Source organism: Balaenoptera physalus (genome assembly GCF_965194825.1).
Source record: "Balaenoptera physalus genome assembly, chromosome: 12".
In the NCBI taxonomy this organism is placed as follows: Eukaryota; Metazoa; Chordata; class Mammalia; order Artiodactyla; family Balaenopteridae; genus Balaenoptera; species Balaenoptera physalus.
In genome coordinates this window covers 70,294,031-70,317,040 of record NC_138897.1, presented here as the reverse complement: position 1 = coordinate 70,317,040, position 23,010 = coordinate 70,294,031, and the positions used below count along the sequence as shown (strand labels likewise).

Here is a 23,010-nt window from a genome sequence, read left to right as displayed (position 1 = left end):
TAAAATGAGCTAGAAGGCCATAATTACTCATTTACAACAAGAAATATAATTGTCAAACAATTTAAGCTGGAGTGTAAGCTGCAAAGTCGATGGGACTCCAGAGCTTGTGCCCAGCACAGGGCAAGCACTCAGCAGGTTTCTGTAAATGAATGGCTTTAAAAAAAAACAAAGGCCAGAAGGGCCTTCACACAGACAAGTGAAATTCTTGTCCAGTGGGTACATGAAAATGTGCTCAACATCACTAGTCATCAGGGAAATGCAAGTCAGAACCACAATGAGCTATCACCTCACACCTGTCAGAAAGGCTGTCATCAAAAAGATAACAAATAAAAAGTGCTGGTGAGGGGCTTCCCTGGTGGTGCAGTGGTTAAGAATCCACCTGCCGGGGCTTCCCTGGTGGCGCAGTGGTTGAGAATCTGCCTGCCAATGCAGGGGACATGGGTTCGAGCCCTGGTCTGGGAAGATCCCACATGCTGCGGAGCAACTAGACCCGTGAGCCACAACTACTGAGCCTGCGCGTCTGGAGCCTGTGCTCTGCAACAAGAGAGGCTGCGACAGTGAGAGGCCCGCGCACCGCGGTGAAGAGTGGCCCCCACTCACCGCAACTAGAGAAAGCCCTTGCACAGAAACGAAGACCCAACACAGCCAAAAATAATAAATAAATAAATAAATAAAATTTTAAAAAAGAATCCACCTGCCAATGCTGGGGACACGGGTTTGATCCCTGGTCCGGGAAGATCCCACATGCCACGGAGCAACTAAGCCCACATACCACAACTACTGAAGACCGCATGCCTAGGGCCCATGCTCCACAGCAAGAGAAGCCACTGCAATGGGAAGCCCACGCACCGCAACGAAGAGTAGCCCCTGCTCGACGCAGCTAGAGAAAGCCTGCGCACAGCAAGGAAGACCCAGTGCAGCCGAAAATAAATAAAATAAATAAATAAACACCACAGTGAGATATCACCTCATAACCGTCAGAAAGGCTGCATCAAAAAGACAACAAATAAAAAGTGTTGGTGAGGATGTGGAGAAAAGGGGAGACCCCTGTGCGCGGTTGGTGGGAATGTAAACTGGTGCAACCACTGTGGAAAACAGTGTGGAGGTTCCTCAAAAAGTCAAAAATAGAACCATCATATGATCCAGCAATTCCACTTCTGGGTATTTATCCAAAAGAAACGAAATCACTATCTCGAAAAGGTATCTGAACCCCAATGTTCACTGCAGCACTATTTACAATAGCCAAGATGTGGAAGCAACCTAAGTATCCATCGACAGATGAATGGAAAAAGAAGATGTGAGATACACATGCACCCGAATATTATTCACCCATAAAAAAGAAGGAAACCCTGCCATTTACAATAAAGTGGATGGAACTTGAAGGCATTATGCTAAGTAAAATAAGACAGAAAGACAAATACTGTATGATCTCATTTATACGTGGAATCTAAACAAAACAAAAACAGGGACTTCCCTGGCGGTCCAGTGTTTAGAACTCGGTGCTTCCACTGCACGGGGCACGGCCGATCCCTCATCGGGGAACTAAGATCCTGCAAGTCACGTGGCGGAGCCAAAACAAATAAATAAATAACAAAATAAAAACAGAGCAGAGTGGTGGCTGCCAGAGGTGGGGAATGGGGGTGGGTGAAATGGGTGAAGGTGGTCATAAGGCACAAACTTCCAGTTATAAATAAGTTCTGGGGATGTAATGGGCAGCATGGCAACTGTACTTAACACTGGATTGTGTATTTGTATGTTGCATACTTGAAATTTGCTGAGAGTATAAATCTTAAAAGTTCTCATCACAAGAAAAAAAATGGGGGGAGAGGGATAATTGGGAGTAGGGGATAAAAAAATTAGAAAGAAAATTGAAACTTATATGAGGTGATGTCTGTTAACCAAATTTATCATGATGAAGGGAGCTCAGCTCGGTGCTCTGTGATGACCTAGATGGGTGGGATGGGGCGGGTGGAGGGAGGTCCAGGAGGGAGGGGATATAGGTATACATATAGCTGATTGACTTCATTGTACAACAGAAACTAACACAACATTGTAAAGCAATTACATGCCAATAAAAATAAATTTAAAAAATTTATCACAGTGATCATTTCACTATATATACATATATTGAAACATGTTGTACACCTGAAACTATTACAAGGTTATGTATCAATTATGCCTCAATTAAACTGGGGAGGGGGAGTGAAATTCTCACTACCACTGCAAAGCCCATTCCCTCCCGGCAGGAAGGCTATTGGAGAAGCCAGGTTAAAATCAGAAGATCTCTTGGTGCTTAGTTCCCTGTAGACTAAGGGCCACCAGGCAGGGCTGTGTGGTTTTCACCTTTGCACCCCCCAGCTCCCAGAAGATGCTCAGCACACATGGGCCAAGTGTATTCACCCCCTAAAAGTCCATTATCTCAGGATCTTAGAAAGGGCTTCTTTCCTGAATTCCAGTAAGGGGCAGTTTTAGTCTGGTTTGCTTGAATATCTACCCAGAAGTCATTTTTCTTCTTCCTGATGCCAAAGCCCCAGTCTTGTTCAGTGCAAGTCAGGCAAGAGTGGCCCACTCTTGCCTGGTCGCTTTAAGAATGAGAATGTGACCCAATGGGTCATGGGTCAGGGATGGGAAGGGGAATCTCTCTGGAGGTTTCCAGAGGACATGCTCTTTGCTCTTAAAAAGGGATACAAAGGAACAACAGTCCTTCCTCCACTGGGCCTCGTCATGACTGGATTGGGTGAGGCCTGGGGTAATTGAAGCCACCTAGCCACCAGCCAGAGGATGAAGCCAAAATCTGAAGGTATTTAGACCAAGGAAGTCAGAGAAGGACTTCCCTGGTGGCACAGTGGTTAAGAATCCACCTACCAATGCAGAGGACACGGGTTTGAGCCCTGGTCCGGGAAGATCCCACATGCTGCAGAGCAACTAAGCCCGTGAGCCACAACTACTGAGCCCGTGTGCCACAACTACTGAAGCCTGCTGCACCTAGAGCCCATGCTCCACAACAAGAAGCCACCGCAATGAGAAGCCCATGCACTGCAACGAAGAGCAGCCCCCGCTCGCTGCAACCAGAGAAAGCCCGTGTGCAGCAATGAAGACCCAATGCAGTCAAAAATAGATAAATAAAATAAATAAATTTATTTTTAAAAAAAGAAGAAAGAAAATCAGAGAAGCACACCCAGGGTCTGGACATCCTGGTTCTTGAGCTGCCTGACTACAGCCCTTGTGTTATGGGGAATGACAGATACCCTTACTGCTTCGACTATTTTGAATTAGGGTTTCTAATCATCACAGCAGAAAGCTGGCCTAGGAAAGATGGTTATATCATGAGTCCATGGTGAGTAAATTCTCCTAAGGTCACTGAGTCATTCTAGAGCTGCAGGAATGGAGCCATCTGATTGCCTAATCGCAGGAGGGTTGAACCCCAAGCTGAGTCATCACTGCTTTTTAATAGGATTTGCACTGGGAATTAAGAGGATCCTAGGTGATCTGGGGTGTTAAACAAAAACGAAGTCTTCATTTTCAGAAGCCAAGATGTTCAGAGGAACTGCTATTATGATGGGTAGGAAACTAAAATGTGTAAAGAGGGACCTGAGTAGGAAAAAAAAGTGTTCATGCTTTCAGGCTAGCTTTTGAGGGTTTCATTTTGTGTGAGGAAAGGGATTGAAGTTTTCTGTCCACCGCCTACATCATTAAAAGGATGTTCCCTGGGAATTCCCTGGCAGTCCAGTGGTTAGGACTCTGCACTCTCACTGCCAAGGGCCCAGGTTCAATCCCTGGTTACGGAACTAAAATCCCACATAACAAGCCTCGAGGTGTGGCCAAAAAAATAATAATAATAAAAAAAACTTCAAATAAAATTAAAAAATAAAAGGATGTTCCCGTATAGAGATGAGAGCACAAGGAAAAGCTATTTTAAGAAACTTCGTCCCTCAAATATAGGTGGTAATCCCAGGATGTGATGCAAGACTCTCGCAGCAGGTAAGCCAGAGTCCTAGTTTTTTTCAGGCAAAAATCTCTAGTTCTGGCTCTCACTATTACAGAATGGCCATCCTGCCTCCCGTAATGGGACCTAAGTATGGCATAAATGCTATATTGTGGATTGAAAGTTATCTTAGAATGAGAATCAAACTACTACTATTACTTAAAAGGCAGGGTTTCAGCTGCAGGACAAGTCAATCACCATTGTCCTACTCATTGTGGAAGGGAAAAGATATTTCTCTCAGATGGAAAGTCAAAACTGAGCAGGAAATCTCCAGGAAGTACAAATCAGGATGCACATTAGAATTAGCTAGGGGCTTCAGAAAATACTGACATATGAAAAGATTCTCAACCTCACTCCTAATAAGAGAAATGCAAAATTAAACTACTCTGAACATTTTTTCCACCTATCAGGTTCCAAGAATCTGAAAGTTGGACATATAATTACACCAATATCCGGTTCTCCTCTACTTCTGAGAATATGGAGAGAATGCAATTCCTGTTCTCTCTTCATTTAGGCTTGTCATGTGACTCATCCTCGTCTGTAAAATGCAAGCAGAATTAACCTACTTCCTCTGGGATGAAACATCAGCTAAAGAGACTCTCCAGTTCTGCTCCTCAATTCAACAATAGTGAGAAGTTCAAGTGTTGTGCTTGGTGTAGCCTCGGGACCGTGGTGCTTCCACCAGCCTAGATTGCTGAGTCGATGCTCAGAGGAACATGCCCTGTCTGTGACTAAGTCAGAAATAAACCTTTCTTGTGTTAAGCCATTGAAGCCACTGTTGCATACACCCAGCCTGGTCTGACACACACTGTTGATGAAGCTGTGGGGAAACAGGTGTTCTCTTCTGTTACTACTGAAGGACAAAATAGTGCAAGCGTTACAGAGGGCAATTTGACCATATCTGTGGATGTGCATATATCCTTTAATCTGCAGTCCCATTTCTGGGAATTCATTCACAGAAAGACCTGCTCTTATAGACTGAATGTTTGTGTCCCCCCAGAATGCATAAGTTGAAACCTAATCCCCAATATGATGATGGTATTTGGAAGTGGGGTCTTTGGGAGGTGATTAGGTCATGAGGGTGGAGCCCTCATGAATGGAATTAGTGCCCTTACCAAAGAGACCCCAGAGAGCTCCCTTGCCCCTTCTACCATGTGAGGACACAGGAACCAGGAAGTGGGCCCTTACCGGACACCGAATCTGCCAGCACCTTGATCCTTGACTTCCCAGCTTCCAGAACTGTGAGAATTGAATTTCTGTTTATAAGCCACCCAGTCTACGGTAGTTTAACAGCCCAAACAGATTAAGACACCTGTATACATGTGAAATTACAGGCATACAAATACAGTTATACATTGTGACATTGTTTATAACAACAAAAGTTTGGAAATAATTTGAATATCTGTCTATGGAGGTTGGTTACATAAACTACGGTATATCTTCACAATGGAATAGCATGCAAATGTAAAAACAAACAAAGTTCTCTACATACTGATATGGAAATATTTCCAGGATATCTTATTAGATTTTTTTAAAAGCCAGATCCAGAAGAGTGGATAAAATGTTTCCTTTAGTGTAAGAATGGGGGAAAATAAAAATATTCTTCTTTTTACTTGCATAAAGAAACACTTGTATAATACACAAGAGGCAAATAAAAATGGTAAAACAGGGACTTCCCTAGTGGTCCAGTGGGTAAGATTCCATGCTCCCAATGCAGGGGGCCCTGGCTCAATCCCTGGTCAGGGAACTAGATCCCACATGTGTGCTGCAACTAAGTCTGCATGCCACAACTAAAGATCCCACATGCCACAATGAAGATCCCGCGTGCCACAACTAAGACCTGGGGTGGCCTTAATAAGTAAATTTTTTTTTTTAAATGGTAAAACACAGGGACCTCCAAGATAGATAGGGTGGGAATAAGACTTCTCAATGAATATCATTTGTATGATTTTTGTATTTGAACCATATGAATGCATTACATATTTTTTAAAATACAGTACTCAGGTCTCCCCATGTCAATTCAATTAAATTAGTCTCTTGAGATGAGGCCTGAGCTTTTCATTTTATGCCACCCAGGTGATGAAATGTTAGCAAGAGTTAAGAATCGCTGCTTTTTGCCTCAGTCTCAGATGAAACAAGGGATTAGAGAAGTAGTTTTGTGTTGCAGGTGTGGGTAATATTTGGCCCATGCTCTGTGTTCTAGAACCTAACTCTGGTAGTTCAAGTCAGTCCTTGTGGATGTAATCCTATACCTGGATGAGGGAGCTCCGTCTGGGATGAGTGTTGATGGTGCTGTGGATGTAACAAGGAATCATGTGCCAGGCTGTCTGGGGATAAATACTGTGAAACAGAGAACTGACCAGACATAGAGATGGAGTAAGAAGCAAACCAGTACTGAATGTATTTATCAGGGGTGTGTGGTTGTAACCAGGGGTCTGTTTCAGGGAAAAGAATATCTATTAGAAATCCTGGGTCACACTGGGAGCAGGACAAAAGGCACACATTCAATATGGAAGATTTTTGGTCTAAAGATGGCAAATCCATGGGCCAAATCCAGCCCACTGACTGTTTTTGTGTGGCTTGTGAGCAAAGAATGGTTTTACATCTTTACGTGGTTGGAGAAGAAAAATCAAAAGAAGGATATTTCATGACACAACAAAAGTATGTGAAATTCAAATTTCAGGGCCCATAAATAAAGTTTTCATGCACAAAGCTACACTTACAGATGGCCAAAAAGCACATGAAAAGATGATCAACATCACTAATTGAGAAATGCAAATCAAAACTACAATGAGGTATCACCTCATACCAGTTAGAATGACCATCATCAAAAAAAAAATCTACAAACAGGGACTTCCCCAGCGGTCCAGTGGTTAAGACTCTGTGCTTCCACTGCAGGGGGCAAAGGTTCAATCCCTGGTCAGGGAACTAAGATCCCACATGCCGTGCTGTGCAGCCAAAAAAAAAGAAAAAAGAAAAGAAAGAAATGAAAAAAAAAAAGAACTACCATATGACCCAGCAATCCCACTCCTAGGCATATACCTGGAGAAAACCATAATTTGAAAAGATACGTGCACCCCAATGTTCATTGCAGCACTATTTACAATAGCCAGGACATGGAGGCAACCTAAATGTCCACTGACAGATAAATGGATAAAGATGTGGTACATATATACAATGGAATATTAGTCATAAAAAAGAAAAAAATAACGCCATTTGCAGCAACATGGATGGATCTAGAGATTATCATACCAAGTGAAGTAAGTCAGACAAAGACAAATATGATATCGCTTATATGAGGAATCTAAAAAAAACGGTACAAATGAACTTATTTACAAAACAGAAGTAGAGTCACAGATGTAGAAAACAAACTTGTGGTTACCAGGGGGTAAGGGGGGGAGGGATAAGTTGGGAGATGGGGATTGACATATACACACTACTATATATAAAACAGACAAACAACAAGGACCTACTGTATAGCAGTATAGCACAGGGAACTCTACTCAATACTCTGTAATGACCTATATGGGAAAAGAATCTAAAAAACAGTGGATGTATGTACACATATAACTGATTCACTTTGCTGTACAGCTGAAACTAACACAACATTGTAAATCAACTATATTCCAATAAAATTTTTTTAATAAAATAAAATTTCCAGAAAAAAAAAAAGCTACACTCACATCCATTGGAATAAAGCCACATGTCATCTGTGGCTGCTTTTGCACTGCAATGGCAGATCTGAGCAGTGTGACAGAGGCCGGGTGAGCTGCTCTCATCCTCTGCAGTGATGACTCAACAGCGTTTTGAATGCCACGTTATCACTGTCCCACAGCATCTTATTTTTTTATTGCCAGTGCACATCCATGGTCAAAAGAAGAAAATCAGACTTTGAATATCACAATTTTAAGGTAAAGTGGAGTGTAGATTATTTTGTTATTGAAGTCGACAGCAAAACATTGGGTTGATGATGCAATGACACTCCATCTGTGCTAAAAGAATGCAATATACATCAACTTAGACTAAAGCAGTCATCACTGTATTCCCAACTCAGAGGAAACCAACAGTTAAAAAAAATAGAAAATTTCAAATGGAATATCTCATTGTAATTTCTTCACAAAAATAAAAAATGAAAATGAGGTTGCCACCAAAGTGGGTTTCCAAGTGGCTGATTTGTTAGCCAGAGAGAGCCACTTACTGATGCTAATTGAATTGTGTTGATTTTAGCAGCCAAAGAAAGGTATCCAGATAAAATAAACTTGCTTTAGACATTCAGTGAGAAAGTTGCTCAAAGACTTGAGGATATTGGGAACACCATCAATGGTCAATTAAAGAACAGGACAGGGAATTCCTTGGCGGTCCAGTGGTTAGGACTTGGCCCTTTCACTGCCGTGGGCCCGATCCCTGGTCAGGGAATTAAGGTCCCACAAGCTGCTTGGTGCAGCAAAACAAAAACAAAAACAAAAACAAAAAACAAGACAAATTATTGTGAGTGATTTTCCTTGATTATCAGTGAGTTGATAGATGTCACCAATACTGTCCAGTTGCTTTTATTTGATGAGGTGTCACTGCCGAGTTTGATGTCACCAAAGAATAAGCCTCTTTGGGACTTCCCTGGTGGCCCAGTGGTTAAGACTTCACCTTCCAATTCAGGGGGTGCGGATTCAATCCCTGGTCAGGGAACTAAGATCCCACATGCCTCGCAGCCCAAAAACCAAAACATAAAAAAACAAAAGCAGGAGTCACCAAGTGCTCCGGAGAGTCCACGTCGGCCGGAGCCGGCACCTCAGCCGGGTCTTGGAGGGGCTGCCCACGCAGGTTGCGGCTCTGTCACCGACGGGACCGCGGGTGGGAGCAGATGGCACCCGACGCATTCGGCTTTCCGGCTCGCCCGCCGCCCCCGCGGTCCACGCCGTGGTCGCCCCACCGAGTGATGCACGCCGAGGCCGAAAGCAGCCGCCGCCTCGCAGGTATTTACTTTTAAAAAAAAAAGGAGAGGGAGGAACCAAGATGGTGGAGTAGAAGGACGTGCTCTCACTCCCTCTTGTAAGAACACCAGAATCACAACTAGCTGCTGGACAATCATCGACAGGAGGACGCTGGAACTCACCAAAAAAGATACCCCACATCCAAAGACAAGGGAGAAGCCACAATGAGACGGTAGGAGGGGCGCAATCAGAGTAAAATCAAATCCCATAACTGGTGGGTGGGTGACTCACAGACTGGCGAACACTTATACCACAGAAGTCCACCCACTGGAGTGAAGGTTCTGAGCCCCACGTCAGGCTTCCCAACCTGGGGGTCTGGCAACGGGAGGAGGAATTCATAGGGAATCAGGCTTTGAAGCCTAGTGAGAATTGATTGCTGGACTTCGACAGGACTGGGGGAAACAGAGACCCCACTCTTGGAGGGCACACACAAAATAGTGTGTGCATCAGGACCCAGGGGAAGGAGCAGTGACCCCGGGGGAGACGGAACCAGACCTACCTCCTAGTGTTGGAAGGTCTCCTGCAGAGGCGGGGGGTGGCTCTGTTTCACCGTGGGGACAAGGACACTGGCAGCAGAAGTTCTGGGAAGTACTCCTTGGCGTGAGCCCTCCCAGAGTCTGTTATTAGCCCCACCAAGGAGCCCAGATAGGCTCAAGTGTTGGGTTGCCTCAGGCAAAACAACCAACAGGGAGGGAACCCAGCCCCACCCATCAACAGTCAAGTGGATTAAAGTTTTACTGAGCTCTGACCACCACAGCAACAGTCAGCTCTACCCACCACCAGAGCCTCCGATCAAGCCTCTTAGATAGCCTCAACCACCAGAGGGCAGACAGCAGAAGCAAGAAAAACTATAATCCTGCAGCCTGTGGAACAAAAACCACATTCGCAGAAAGACAGACAACATGAAAAGGCAGAGGGCTATATACCAGATGAAGGAACAAGATAAAACCCCAGAAAAACAACTAAATGAAGTGGAGATAGGCAACCTTCCAGAAAAAGAATTCAGAATAATGATAGTGAAGATGATCCAGGACCTCGGAATAAGAATGGAGACAAAGATCGAGAAGATGCAAGAAATGTTTAACAAAGACCTAGAAGAATTAAAGAACAAACAAACAGAGATGAACAATACAATAACTGAAATGAAAACTACACTAGAAGGAATCAATAGCAGAATAACTGAGGCAGAAGAACGGATAAGTGACCTGGAAGACAGAATGGTGGAATTCACTGCCAGGGAACAGACTAAAGAAAAAAGAATGAAAAGAAATGAAGACAGCCTAAGAGACCTCTGGGACAACATTAAACGCAACAACATTCACATTATAGGGGTCCCAGAAGGAGAAGAGAGAGAGAAAGGACCAGAGAAAATATTTGAAGAGATTATAGTCGAAAACTTCCCTAACATGGGAAAGGAAATAGCCACCCAAGTCTAGGAAGCGCAGCAAGTCCCATACAGGATAAACCCAAGGAGAAACACACCGAGACACATAGTAATCAAATTGGCAAAAATTAAAGACAAAGAAAAATTATTGAAAGCAGCAAGGGAAAAACGACAAATAACATACAAGGGAACTCCATAATGTTAACAGCTGATTTCTCAGCAGAAACTCTACAAGCCAGAAGGGAGTGGCATGATATACTTAAAGTGATGAAAGGGAAGAACCTACAACCAAGATTACTCTACCCGGCAAGGATCTCATTCAGATTTGATGGAGGAATCAAAAGCTTCACAGACAAGCAAAAGCTAAGAGAATTCAGCACCACCAAACCAGCTCTACAACAAATGCTAAAGGAACTTCTCTAAGTGGGAAACACAAGAGAAGAAAAGGACCTACAAAAACAAACCCAAAACAATTAAGAAAGTGGTCATAGGAACATACATATCGATAATTACCTTCAACGTGAATGGATTAAATGCTCCAACCAAAAGACACAGGCTTGCTGAATGGATACAAAAACAAGACCCATATATATACTGTCTACAAGAGACCCACTTCAGACCTAGGGACACATACAGACTGAAAGTGTGGGGATGGAAAAAGATATTCCATGCAAATGGAAATCAAAAGAAAGCTGCAGTAGCTATACTCATATCAGATAAAATAGACCTTAAAATAAAGAATGTTACAAGAGACAAGGAAGGACACTAAATAATGATCGAGGGGTCAATCCAAGAAGAAGATATAACAATTTTAAATATATATGCACCCAACACAGGAGCACCTCAATACGTAAGTCAACTGCCAACAGCTATAAAAGAGGAAATTGACAGTAACACAATAATAGTGGGGGACTTTAACACCTCACTTACACCAATGGACAGATCATCCAAAATGAAAATAAATAAGGAAACAGAAGCTTTAAATGACACAACAGACCAGATAGATTTAATTGATATTTATAGGACATTCCATCCAAAAACAGCAGATTACACTTTCTTCTCAAGTGCGCACAGAACATTCTCCAGGATAGATCACATCTTGGGTCACAAATCAAGTCTCAGTAAATTTACGAAAATTGAAATCATATCAAGCATCTTTTCTGACCACAATGTTATGAGATTAGAAATGAATTACAGGGAAAAAAACGTAAAAAACACAAACACATGGAGGCTAAACAATACGTTACTAAATAACCAAGAGATCACTGAAGAAATCAAAGAGGAAATCAAAAAATACCTAGAGACAAATGACAATGAAAACACCATGATCCAAAACCTATGGGATACAGCAAAAGCAGTTTTAAGAGGGAAGTTTATAGCTATACAAGCCTACCTAAAGAAACAAGAAAAATCTCAAGTAAACAATCTAACTTTACACCTAAAAAAACTAGAGAAAGAAGAACAAACAAAACCCAAAGTTAGCAAAAGGAAAGAAATCATAAAGATCAGAGCGGAAATAAATGAAATAGAAACAAAGAAAACAATAGCAAAGATCAATAAAACTAAAAGCTGGTTCTTTGAGAAGATAAACAAAATTGATAAGCCATTAGCCAGACTCATCAAGAAAAAGAGGGAGGGCTTCCCTGGTGGCGCAGTGGTTGAGAATCTGCCTGCCAATGCAGGGGACACGGGTTCGAGCCCTGGTCTGGGAAGATCCCACATGCCGCGGAGCGACTGGGCCTGTTAGCCACCATTGCTGAGCCTGCGTGTCTGGAGCCTGTGCTCCGCAACAAGAGAGGCCGTGATAGTGAGAGGCCCGCACACCGCGATGAAGAGTGGCCCCCACTTGCTGCAACTAGAGAAAGCCCTTGCACAGAAATGAAGACCCAACACAGCCATAAATAAATAAATAAATAAAATTTAAATAAATAAATAAAAATTTTTAAAAAATAAACCAACACTGCAGGCAATGGGGAAAAAAAAGAAAAAGAAAAAGAGGGAGAGGACTCAAATCAATAAAATTAGAAATGAAAAAGGAGACGTTACAACAGACACTGCAGAAACACAAAGCATCCTAAGAGACTACTACAAGCAACTCTATGCCAATAAAATGGACAACCTGGAAGAAATGGACAAATTCTTATAAAGGTATAACCTTCCAAGACTGAACCAGGAAGGAACAGAAAATATGAACAGACCAATCACAAGTAATGAAATTGAAACTGTGATTAAAAATCTTCCAACAAACAAAAGTCCAGGACCAGATGGCTTCACAGGTGAATTCTATCAAACATTTAGAGAAGAGCTAACACCCATCCTTCTCAAACTCTTCCAAAAAATTGCAGAGGAAGGAACACTCCCAAACTCATTCTAGGAGGCCACCATCACCCTGATACCAAAACCAGACAAAGATACTACAAAAAAAGAAAATTACAGACCAATATCACTGATGACTATAGATGCAAAAATCCTCAACAAAATACTAGCAAACAGAATCCAACAACACATTAAAAGGATCATACACCACGATCAAGTGGGATTTATCCCAGGGATGCAAGGATTCTTCAATATACGCAAATCAAGCAATGTGATACACCATATTAACAAATTGAAGAATAAAAACCATATGATCATCTCAATAGATGCAGAAAAAGCTTTTGACAAAATTCAACACCCACTTATGATAAAAACTCTCCAGAAAGTGGGCATAGAGGGAACCTACCTCAACATAATAAAGGCCATATACGACAAACCCACGGCAAACATCATTCTCAATGGTGAAAAACTGGAAGCATTTCCTCTAAGATCAGGAACGAGACAAGGATGTCCACTCTCACCACTATTATTCAACATAGTTTTGGAAGTCCTAGCCACGGCATTTAGAGAAGAAAAAGAAATAAAAGGAATACAAATTGGAAAAGAAGAAGTAAAACTGTCACTGTTTGCAGATGACATGATCTTATACATAGGGAATCCTAAAGACACCACCAGAAAACTACTAGAGCTAATCAATGAATCTGGTAAAGTTGCAGGATACAAAATTAATGCACAGAAATCTCTTGCATTCTTATACACTAATGATGAAAAATCTGAAAGAGAAATTATGGAAACACTCCCATTTACCATTGCAAAAAAAAGAATAAAATACCTAGGAATAAACCTACCTAGGGAGACAAAAGTCCTGTATGCAGAAAACTATAAGACACTGATGAAAGAAATTAAAGATGATACCAACAGATGGAGAGATATACCATGTTTTGGATTGGCAGAAGCAATATTGTGAAAATGACTATATTACCCCAAGCAATCTACAGAGTCAATGCAATCCCTATGAAATTACCAATGGCATTTTTTATGGAACTAGAACAAATCATCTTAAAATTTGTATGGAGACACAAAAGACCCTGAATAGCCAAAGCAGTCTTGAGGGGAAAAAACGGAGCTGGAGGAATCAGACTCCCTGACTTCAGACTATACTACAAAGCTACAGTAATCAAGACAATATGGTACTGGCACAAAAACAGAAACATAGATCAATGGAACAAGATAGAAAGCCCAGAGATAAACCCACACACCTATGGTCAACTAATCTATGACAAAGGAGGCAAAGATATACAATGGAGAAAAGACAGTCTCTTCAATAAGTGGTGCTGGACAACTGCTGAGCCTGAGCGTCTGGAGCCTCTGCTCCGCAACAGGAGAGGCCGCGATGGTGAGAGGCCCGCGCACCGCGATGAAGAGTGGCCCCCGCTCGCCGCGACTGGAGAAAGCCCTCGCACAGAAACGAAGACCCAACACAGCCAAACATAAACATAATAAATAAAATAATAAATAAAAATTAAAAAAAAAAAAAAAAAAAAATAAGTGGTGCTGGGAAAACTGGACAGCTACATGTAAAAGAATGAAATTAGAACACTCCCTAACACCATACACAAAAATGAACTCAAAATGGATTCCAGACCTAAATCTAAGACCGGACACTATAAAACTCTTAGAGGAAAACATAGGAAGAACACTCTTTGACATAAATCACAGCAAGATATTTTTTGATCCACCTCCTAGAGTGATGGAAATAAAAACAAAAATAAACAAATGGGACCTAATGAAACTTCAAAGCTTTTGCACAGCAAAGGAAACCATAAACAAGACAAAAAGACAACCCTCAGAATGGGAGAAAATATTTGCAAACGAATCAGCGGACAAAGGATTAATCTCCAAAATATATAAACAGCTCATTCAGCTCAATATTAAAGAAACAAACAACCCAATCCAAAAATGGGCAGAAGACCTAAATAGACATTTCTCCAAAGAAGACATACAGATGGCCAAGAAGCACATGAAAAGATGCTCAACATCACTAATTATTAGAGAAATGCAAATCAAAACTACAATAAGGCATCACCTCACACCAGTTAGAATGGGCATCATCAGAAAATCTACAAACAACAAATGCTGGAGAGGGTGTGGAGAAAAGGGAATCCTCTTGCACTGTTGGTGGGAATGTAAATTGATACAGCCACTATGGAGAACAGTATGGAGGTTCCTTAAAAAACTAAAAACAGATTTACCATATGATCCAGCAATCCCACTACTGGGCATATACCCAGAGAAAACCATAATTCAAAAAGACACATGCACCCCCATGTTCATTGCAGCACTATTTACAATAGCCAGGACATGGAAGCAACCTAAGTGCCCATCGACAGACGAATGGATAAAGAAGATGTGGTACATATATACAATGGAATATTACTCAGCCATAAAAAGGAACGAAATTGAGTCATTTGTTGAGACATGGATGGATCTAGAGACTGTCATACAGAGTGAAGTAAGTCAGAAAGAGAAAAACAAATATCGTATATTAACGCATGTATGTGGAACCTAGAAAAATGGTACAGATGAGCCGGTTTGCAGGGCAGAAGTTGAGACACAGATGTAGAGAAAAGACATATGGACACCAAGGGGGGAAAACTGCGGTGGGGTGGGGATGGTGGTGTGCTGAATTGGGCAACTGGGATTGACATGTATACACTGATTTGTATAAAATTGATGACTAATTAAAAAACAAACAAAAGCAGTATTGTAACGAATTCAATAAAAATTTTTTTAAAAATGGTCCACATCAGGAAAAATCTTTAAAAAAGAAAAAGTCTCTTTGAAGAGTCTGCACGGAACAACTAGTGGCAAGAATATTTTCAGAAAAGATGAGAAATTACTAATTAGACACAACCTGAAGGGGAATCTGCTAAGATGTGTTACGTTTGCTGGAGATAAAAATGTGTGAAGCAGAAAGAGGCTTACTTGGACAAATTTATAAAGCTCTAGAAAATGTAAGGCGTTTAGAGCCTATGGTTATTTATTGTACTCAAATTACTCATCAGGAGCTAATTTGCGGAAAATATTTGAATCTATCATGTGTTATTGAACTAGAGTTACCCACAGCAAACCTCCTTTGCTGTTATTTTTAATCCATCATCAGATCTGTGAATTTTTGTTAGAATTAGAAGCTGAATAGCCTGAATTGCCCCACCACACAGCAGTTTGATGGCTTAGCAGCGGTCAAGTTTTATTGCCGTTTTTTTCAGTTCAGAGCCAAGGCTGAAATTTTTCACAGCAGAGCACCATTCTAAACCATCATCACTGAATAATTAATGGCCTTGGAAATTAGCTTTTGCTACAGACTTGATAATGTTTCTCAGTGAATTCAACCTAAAATGACAGGGCATGGGAATTCCCTGGCAGTCCAGTGGTTAGGACTCTGCACTCTCACTGCTGAGGGCCAAGGCTCAATCCCTGGTTCGGGAAATCCCATAAGCCATGTAGTGAGGCCAATAAACAAAAACAAAAAGTAAAATAAAATAAGATGACAGGGAAAAACAGTGCTTATATGTGAAATGTATACCGCAGCAGTCATTTCGACAATAACTAACGTTGTTTTGAATCACAAGGAATGTTAAGCTGCTTTATACACTTCTGTGCTGTCAAAAGTTAAAACAAGAAGCAAGATCTCATTCCCACACAAATTTTCAGCAGATATATTTTCTGAGCTCCAATTACAGTTCCAGCAGAATTTTTCAGAACTTGATGCCAAGTGCAATGGAAATATCCGTATTTCAAAATCTATTTAATTGGGCAATTGAGGAGTTTCCACCCAACCTTCAACTGAAGAGGATTAATCTGCAATGTAAAAACAAGCTGAAAGGCAAATATCCAGAGAAGAATCTAAGAGAATTCTATACATGCCGTCCCACAATCACTATGCTCAATTAAAATCATGCAGCATTGGCAGTACCATCTGGCTGAGAGACATTTTCAAAGATGAAATATACAAAGTCTCATTACAGCTCAGCATTGACAGCTCAACATTTGATGACAGGGTCACGGATTTTGAAACCCAATTAAGCAAAATATTATCTCAAAAGAATTCCATTATTCTCATCAGTATACCTGGATTATAAAAAAGTTACACTCAATTACTATGATATTTTGAATTACATTTTCAAAAAAATTGTAGAAAAAATTTTTTGTCATTAGACAAGAGAACATTCCAGATAGGTAAAACAGGTGGTGCAAATATTCTGAGGTATTAAGATGCTCCTATTTTAGAGGATTTTCTATAGGAGCCAGTGAGGAGAAGCAGGAGACTGGAGCAGGATTACATAATATTTCTTGATTTTCCTCTTGTCCTGTAAAGCCTAAAATATTTACTATCTGGACCTTTACAGAAAAATTTGGTGACCCCCCCCCCCCCCGGGGCTAAAGGGTTGCACAGAACTGACTTCTTCGAGATAAGTGTGAGAGGGGAATCAGTGTTCCCCTGAGTGAATTTCACTAAAGGCACTCCAGAATGCTCTGAAATCCAGAGGAAACAAGAAAATCTGCCTTTTAGCTCAAGTGACAAGAAAGTGGACATTTTATAAAAGAGGTGGTAGAGCAATTAAAACTACATTAGAAAACGCCAGGGGGACCATGACCACACTTTAAAACACTGGAGTAAAGTTGGCCAGTGTTTTCTAGAGGGGTCCGTAGAGCTTCCGGATATGGCAGCCAAGCCTCGTTCAGAGATGTCACCCTCTGAAAGAAGTGATTAGTAAGTTGATATTTTAAATAGTGTGGCATGGGACTTCCCTGGTGGTCCAGTGGTTAAGACTCCGCGCTCCCAATACAGGGAGCCTGGGTTTGATCCCTGGTCAGGGAACTAGATCCCGCACGCCACAACGAAGATCCCGCGTGCCGCAACTAAGACCCGGCACAGCCAAATAAATAAATAAAAATAAATAAATAGTGTGGCATGGAAAATTATAACGGGGATGTGAACACTATATTATTAGTATTGCAGAAGCAAACTAATAGGAGGGGAAGAAAAAGAAAATAATCAATAAGCTCCTTTTTTTAGGGAGATAAGCTTGGAAATATACATGAAACATGGCGAAGTAGTGACTGAGAACTGCAGAGCCAGAGGGAAAGTTTACTGCACTGAGGGAAAGGTCTCCAAGGACAAGTCCAATTAATGCAGTGGAAACTGAACAGGTCAACCAGCCCTCGTGGAGAGCGCACCTGAGACCTGCTGACCTGATCAAGTCAGTGCGGTAAACACACTTCCTGCTTCTCCCCCTACACAGTCACACCTCTTCTACCCTCAGCATCATTGCTAGGAAAGAACCCAGGGCAGGAGGAAGGGACAGATGCTTGTTCTTCTGGGTCCTCAGTAAGGCAGCAATCTAGGAAGTCAGCCTGGCCTTAACCATCACCCGCAGGGTTGGACCTGCGCAGATAGGGGAGAATAAAAAGTCAATGGTGGGTCCCAAGGTTGTGTCCTCAGTTCAGAGGCAGCCTCGGGGACAGGAAGTCAGGAATCCTGGCAAGTTGCTCAAAAAGCCTTGTCAGTCCTTTGAATCTAAACCGTAAATATCTTAGAACACAAGTGTAAGTATAACGCCATCTGGAAACCCTGGGAATGAGCAAGCTAAGGCAGAATCACAAATCTTTATGTTTTAGCCCTTTTTTTTAATGCTTCCTTGTTGCTTGTCCATTCATTTCCATTTTGTTATCTCTTAGCATCTAGAACGTTTTTTGGAAAAAAAAATTTTAAGCTTGTCTCAGGTGTGCTAAGGAAAAATACTTAATTTTTTTTACTGTGAAAAATTCCAAACATATACGAAAGTAGAATAATATAATTAACACAAACCCTCCCCCCACACACACAAGCACATCAGGTCTCCAACTTCAACAATTATCAACAAGGCCATTCTTGGGACTTCCCAGGTGGTCCAGGGGTTACGACTCTGCACTTCCATTGTGGGGGGCATGGGTTAGATCCCTGGTCGGGGAACTAAGATCCCACATGCCAGGGGGTGCAGCCAAAAAAAAAAAAAAAAGCCATTCTTGTTTCACCTTTATCCAATCCACACCCTATTCCCCACTGGACTTCTTTTTTTTTTTTTTTTTTTGGCTGCATTGGGTCTTCGTTGCTGCGCACAGGCTTTCTCTAGTTGTGGCGAGCAGGGGCTACAACTACAACATTGCGGTATGTGGTCTTCTCATTGCGGTGGCTTCTCTTGTAGAGCACAGCCTCTAGGCCCGCAGGCTTCAGCAGTTGTGGCCCGCGGGCTCTAGAGTGCAGGCTCAGTAGTTGTGGCGCATGGGCTTAGTTGCTCCGCAGCATGTGGGATCTTCCCAGACCAGGGCTTGAACCCATGTCCCCTGCACTGGCAGGTGGATTCTTTTTTTTTTTTTTTTTTAATAAATTTTATGGCTGCATTGCGTCTTTGTTGCTGTGCGCGGGCTTTCTCTATTTGCGGCGAGCCAGGGCTACTCTTTGTTGCGGTGCGCGGGCTTCTCATTGTGGTGGCTTCTCTTGTTGTGGAGCAGGGTCTCTAGGCGTGCAGGCTTTAGTAGTTGTGGCACGTGGGCTCAGTAGTTGTGGCTCGCGGGCTCTAGAGCACGGGCTCAGTAGTTGTGGCGCACGGGCTTAGTTGCTCTGCGGCATGTGGGATCTTCCCAGACCAGGGCTCGAACCCGTGTCCCCTGCATTGGCAGGCAGATTCTTAACCACTGCGCCACGAGGGAAGTCCCAGGAGGAATTTTTAAAGAGGGGAGCGTGGCACTCTGGCAGCAGAATGGTGGCGGTATCTGAAATCCAACCCCTCCACCCTACTCCAAGATTGACATTCCTATCTGGTGCTAGAATTTACTTTAGAGGGCCTCAGTTTCCCTATAAGCAAAACAAGGAAAATGGACTAAATTATATGCAATAACTGTGTAACAGTGAAATGAGCCCTTGACTTTGAGTCAAAAGACCTGGCTTAAGAGTGCCAGCTGTGGGACTTCCCTGGTGGCACAGTGGTTAAGAATCTGCCTACCAATGCAGGGGACATGGGTTCGAGCCCTGGTCAGGGAAGATCCCACATGCCGCAGAGCAACTAAGCCCGTGCGCCACAACTACTGAGCCCGTGCTCTAGAGCCCGCGAGCCACAACTACTGAGCCCACGTGCCACAACTACTAAAGCCTGCACGCCTAGAGACCCTGCTCCACAACAAGAGAAGCCACCACAATGAGAAGCCCGCGCACCGCAACAAAGAGTAGCCCTGGCTCGCCGCAACTAGAGAAAGCCCGCACACAGCAACAAAGACCCAACGCAGCCAAAAATAAATAAATAAATAAAAATTTTAAAAAGTGCCAGCTGTGCCTCTTGCAAATTATGTAACTTACAATAACTTATGTAAGCAAGCCACTTAACCTCTCTGAGGTTTAATTTTGGATCTATGAGATGCTCACTAAATATTTTTTCTATTTCTTAATTTTGTATCTATATGTAAACTTGTTATAATTATTTTATAATGTACATAAATCAAATCATTATGCTGTACACCATAAACAGTGCTGTATGTCAATTATATCTCTATGAAACTGGAAGACAAATGAAATACATTAGAAAATGAAAAATATATATATAAGACATGGAACGATTCAGTCAGCTAGTCAGTTGAGCTAGGATTGCAACCCAAGCCTTCACCTCCAAACTCTGAGCTATTCAAATTGTGCTCCAAACTAATACAACACGAAACTTTGGGGGGGAAGCTGAAAACCTGCTTTGCTGAGTCACAAAAGGCACTAGACCGTGACACTTCCCCCGGAGTTTACCCCGGAACAGACATCACCCATCACCCTACAACGCAGGACAGGCTCAACCCCGGGGTGCGAAGGGCCACAATGAGAGTCCGATGACCAGGGGTCTAAGAATGGGCTCGTGCTGCCAGCGTCTCCCTTTCCGGACACTGTTTCTCCTCTGTCCGGTTCCAGGCTGCAGGTTTACCTCAACAGTCATTCATTCCACCAAGATTTGAGCATCAGCTCAGGGTGGGACGGTGCGCCAGGCCCAGAGCTGAACGAGGCGAGGCAGAGCAGACCCTGCTCCCTTAAACTGACTATCCAGTGCGGGTAGGGGCGGCCGGGGACCGCGGTCCCAGGGGGGCTACGCCCGACAGCGTTCGCACCTTCCCGGCACCACCTGAGAGTGAGCAACGGTCGGCTCCGCGACCCCTTAACTTGGCCGTCCCGCTGAGGTCACCCCGGCCCCGCGGGGCCCATCGCCCCCGTCAGCTCACCTATGGGCCGCGCCCCCGGGCGGACCCAGCCTGCACTTCCCGCTTTGTTCCCAGAGCGGGTTCTGGAAGCGCCGTGCGCACCCCTCCCGAGCCGCTTCCAGGCAGCGCCCCCAGCTGCCCGGGAGGGCGCGCGGGGGCGCGCACGAGCGGCGCACGCCCGTCCCGCATGCCCGTGCTCCCGATTGGCCGCGCCGCGTGACGTCACCGGGAGGCCCCGGCGGCCGCTGGGAGCCGGCGCCCGCGCGTGCGCAGACGGAGAGCACTAAGCGGAGGGGGAGGTGGCTGGCTGCTTCTCCCGCGTCCGCCATTTTGTTGCTGTGGCTCTTGGGAGCGGGCTGGGCGAAGCGCACCCGGCGGCGCGGCGCTCCCGGGGGTCCGGTGCTTGGCTTGGCCGCGAGGCTCGGTGCGGAGCGGCGGAGGCGCGGGGCCGGCGTGCGCCTGGCCAGGAGTGACCGTAGGGTCCCGGGTGGCCTCTGCCGCTCTTGGCTTCGCCGCCGCGACCCGGCTGGGCCCGCACCCCCGAGCCGGCTCGGTCCGTGAGGCGGCCCCGGAGCAGGCGGGCGGTGCAGAGGATGCTGCGGGCCCGCGGCCGCGAGGAAAGTGCCGGCTCGGCCCAGTAGGCGCGCGGTGAGCCAGAGGCCCGGCCCGGCCCGCAGACAATTCGGGCGGAGCGTCCAGCGCAGGCAGAGCAGCCCCGGCCCGCCCGGCCCAGCGCCCGGCCCGCCATGTCCTCCGCCAGGTTCGACTCCTCGGACCGCTCGGCCTGGTACATGGGGCCCGTGTCTCGCCAGGAGGCGCAGACCCGGCTCCAGGGCCAGCGCCACGGCGTGTTTCTGGTCCGCGATTCGTCCACCTGCCCCGGGGACTACGTACTGTCCGTGTCCGAGAACTCGCGGGTGTCTCACTACATCATCAACTCGCTGCCCAACCGCCGCTTCAAGATCGGGGACCAGGAGTTCGACCACCTGCCGGCCCTGCTGGAGTTCTACAAGATCCACTACCTGGACACCACCACGCTCATCGAGCCGGCGCCCAGGTGCGCGGAGGGCGTGTGCGGGCGGGGGTCGGGGCTGGACCCGTGGCCCCCCTTTCGGAACCGGGTTACTTTTCGGAGGGCATTCCGAACCGAAGGCAGTGTCAGGATCTGGGTCATTGTGAATGAAAGGGTGCGTGCGTCTTAAACGTGTTGAGTTGCGGGTGCCTAGTTGAAAATGGACGCTTTTTGCCTTTCGTTACGTTCTCGGTTTAATTACCCTGCTAAAGCAACGTTTTGTTGTTGTTTTTGAAACCTTTTTTGGGCCACGGATTGGGACTCTGAAGCTAGCCTACCCTCCCCCCCGGCCCCCGCAAGCACATACGAGTTTGCACACCTTTCAAGGTTTTTGAACTCCAGGTTAAGACCTCCTGGACTGCAGCTTTCGGAACACTGGGCAGATGAAAATGCTTTAGCGTTTAGAAACAAATACCTTTAACTGTGAAATATCAGAACTATATGTTGATACCCTGGTGCCAAGTTTGAAATAACCTGGGCATCTATTTTATAATACATTAATTACAAAAATTGTAAAAGAAGGTGCATTGGCTTCAACGAAGACTTTTTTTTTTTTAACAGTTTCCCCCCAAGCTGGACCGTCCATAGACTGGAAATCCATTTGGTTAAATTCCAAGGAGGAATGAGGCTAGAATGTTACTAAGGGAATTTTTTGAATGACACTCATCTTAATTCTATCCTACTTGAATTTCAGATGTACTTTTTGTGTTAAGTTTAATGACTTAGTATCTATTTTAAAGTTAACCCAGAGTGACACCGATCATTAGGCATCCTCTTTTTATTTGATTATTTGCCTTAATCAATATTTTGCTAGAGGTTTCTTTTATTTAAATTACGCCAAATTCGAGTTGAAGAGATTGCCCAGAATTTTAAAAGTAAAAGGTATTTCACTGCCCAGTTGATTTCTTAAACATTTGTTTAAAAAGGACAGATTTTTCAGGATGAGATGTTTCTGACTTTACAAATTCTCTGACAGGATGGTACTCTGAGCTCT

The 23,010-nt window shown here is 44.0% G+C and overlaps 1 protein-coding gene and 1 long non-coding RNA gene across 4 annotated transcripts in view; one reads left to right on the top strand and one right to left on the bottom strand.

Moving 5' to 3' along the window:
• Positions 1 to 3,115: 3,115 nt before the first annotated feature.
• LOC309639954 lies at positions 3,116 to 21,168 on the bottom strand. Its single transcript, XR_014251936.1, has 2 exons — positions 20,966 to 21,168; positions 3,116 to 8,962 (listed from the first exon to the last, which is right to left on the bottom strand). It is a non-coding gene; the product is annotated as an uncharacterized lncRNA (long non-coding RNA).
• A 65-nt stretch (positions 21,169 to 21,233) lies between these two features.
• The window catches only part of CRKL (CRK like proto-oncogene, adaptor protein), a 30,900-nt gene continuing 29,123 nt past the window's right edge, over positions 21,234 to 23,010 (top strand). For 2 of the 3 annotated variants that reach the window (XR_014251933.1, XM_082417884.1), the window contains exon 1: positions 21,249 to 22,001. Coding sequence is in view for 2 of the 3 variants with exons in the window: in XM_082417884.1 (XP_082274010.1) it covers positions 21,691 to 22,001 (311 nt within the window). In the remaining variant the exon portion in view is untranslated. Of the gene's footprint in view, positions 22,002 to 23,010 lie in introns of all 3 variants that reach the window. The other variant, XM_082417885.1, reaches the window with a different exon arrangement.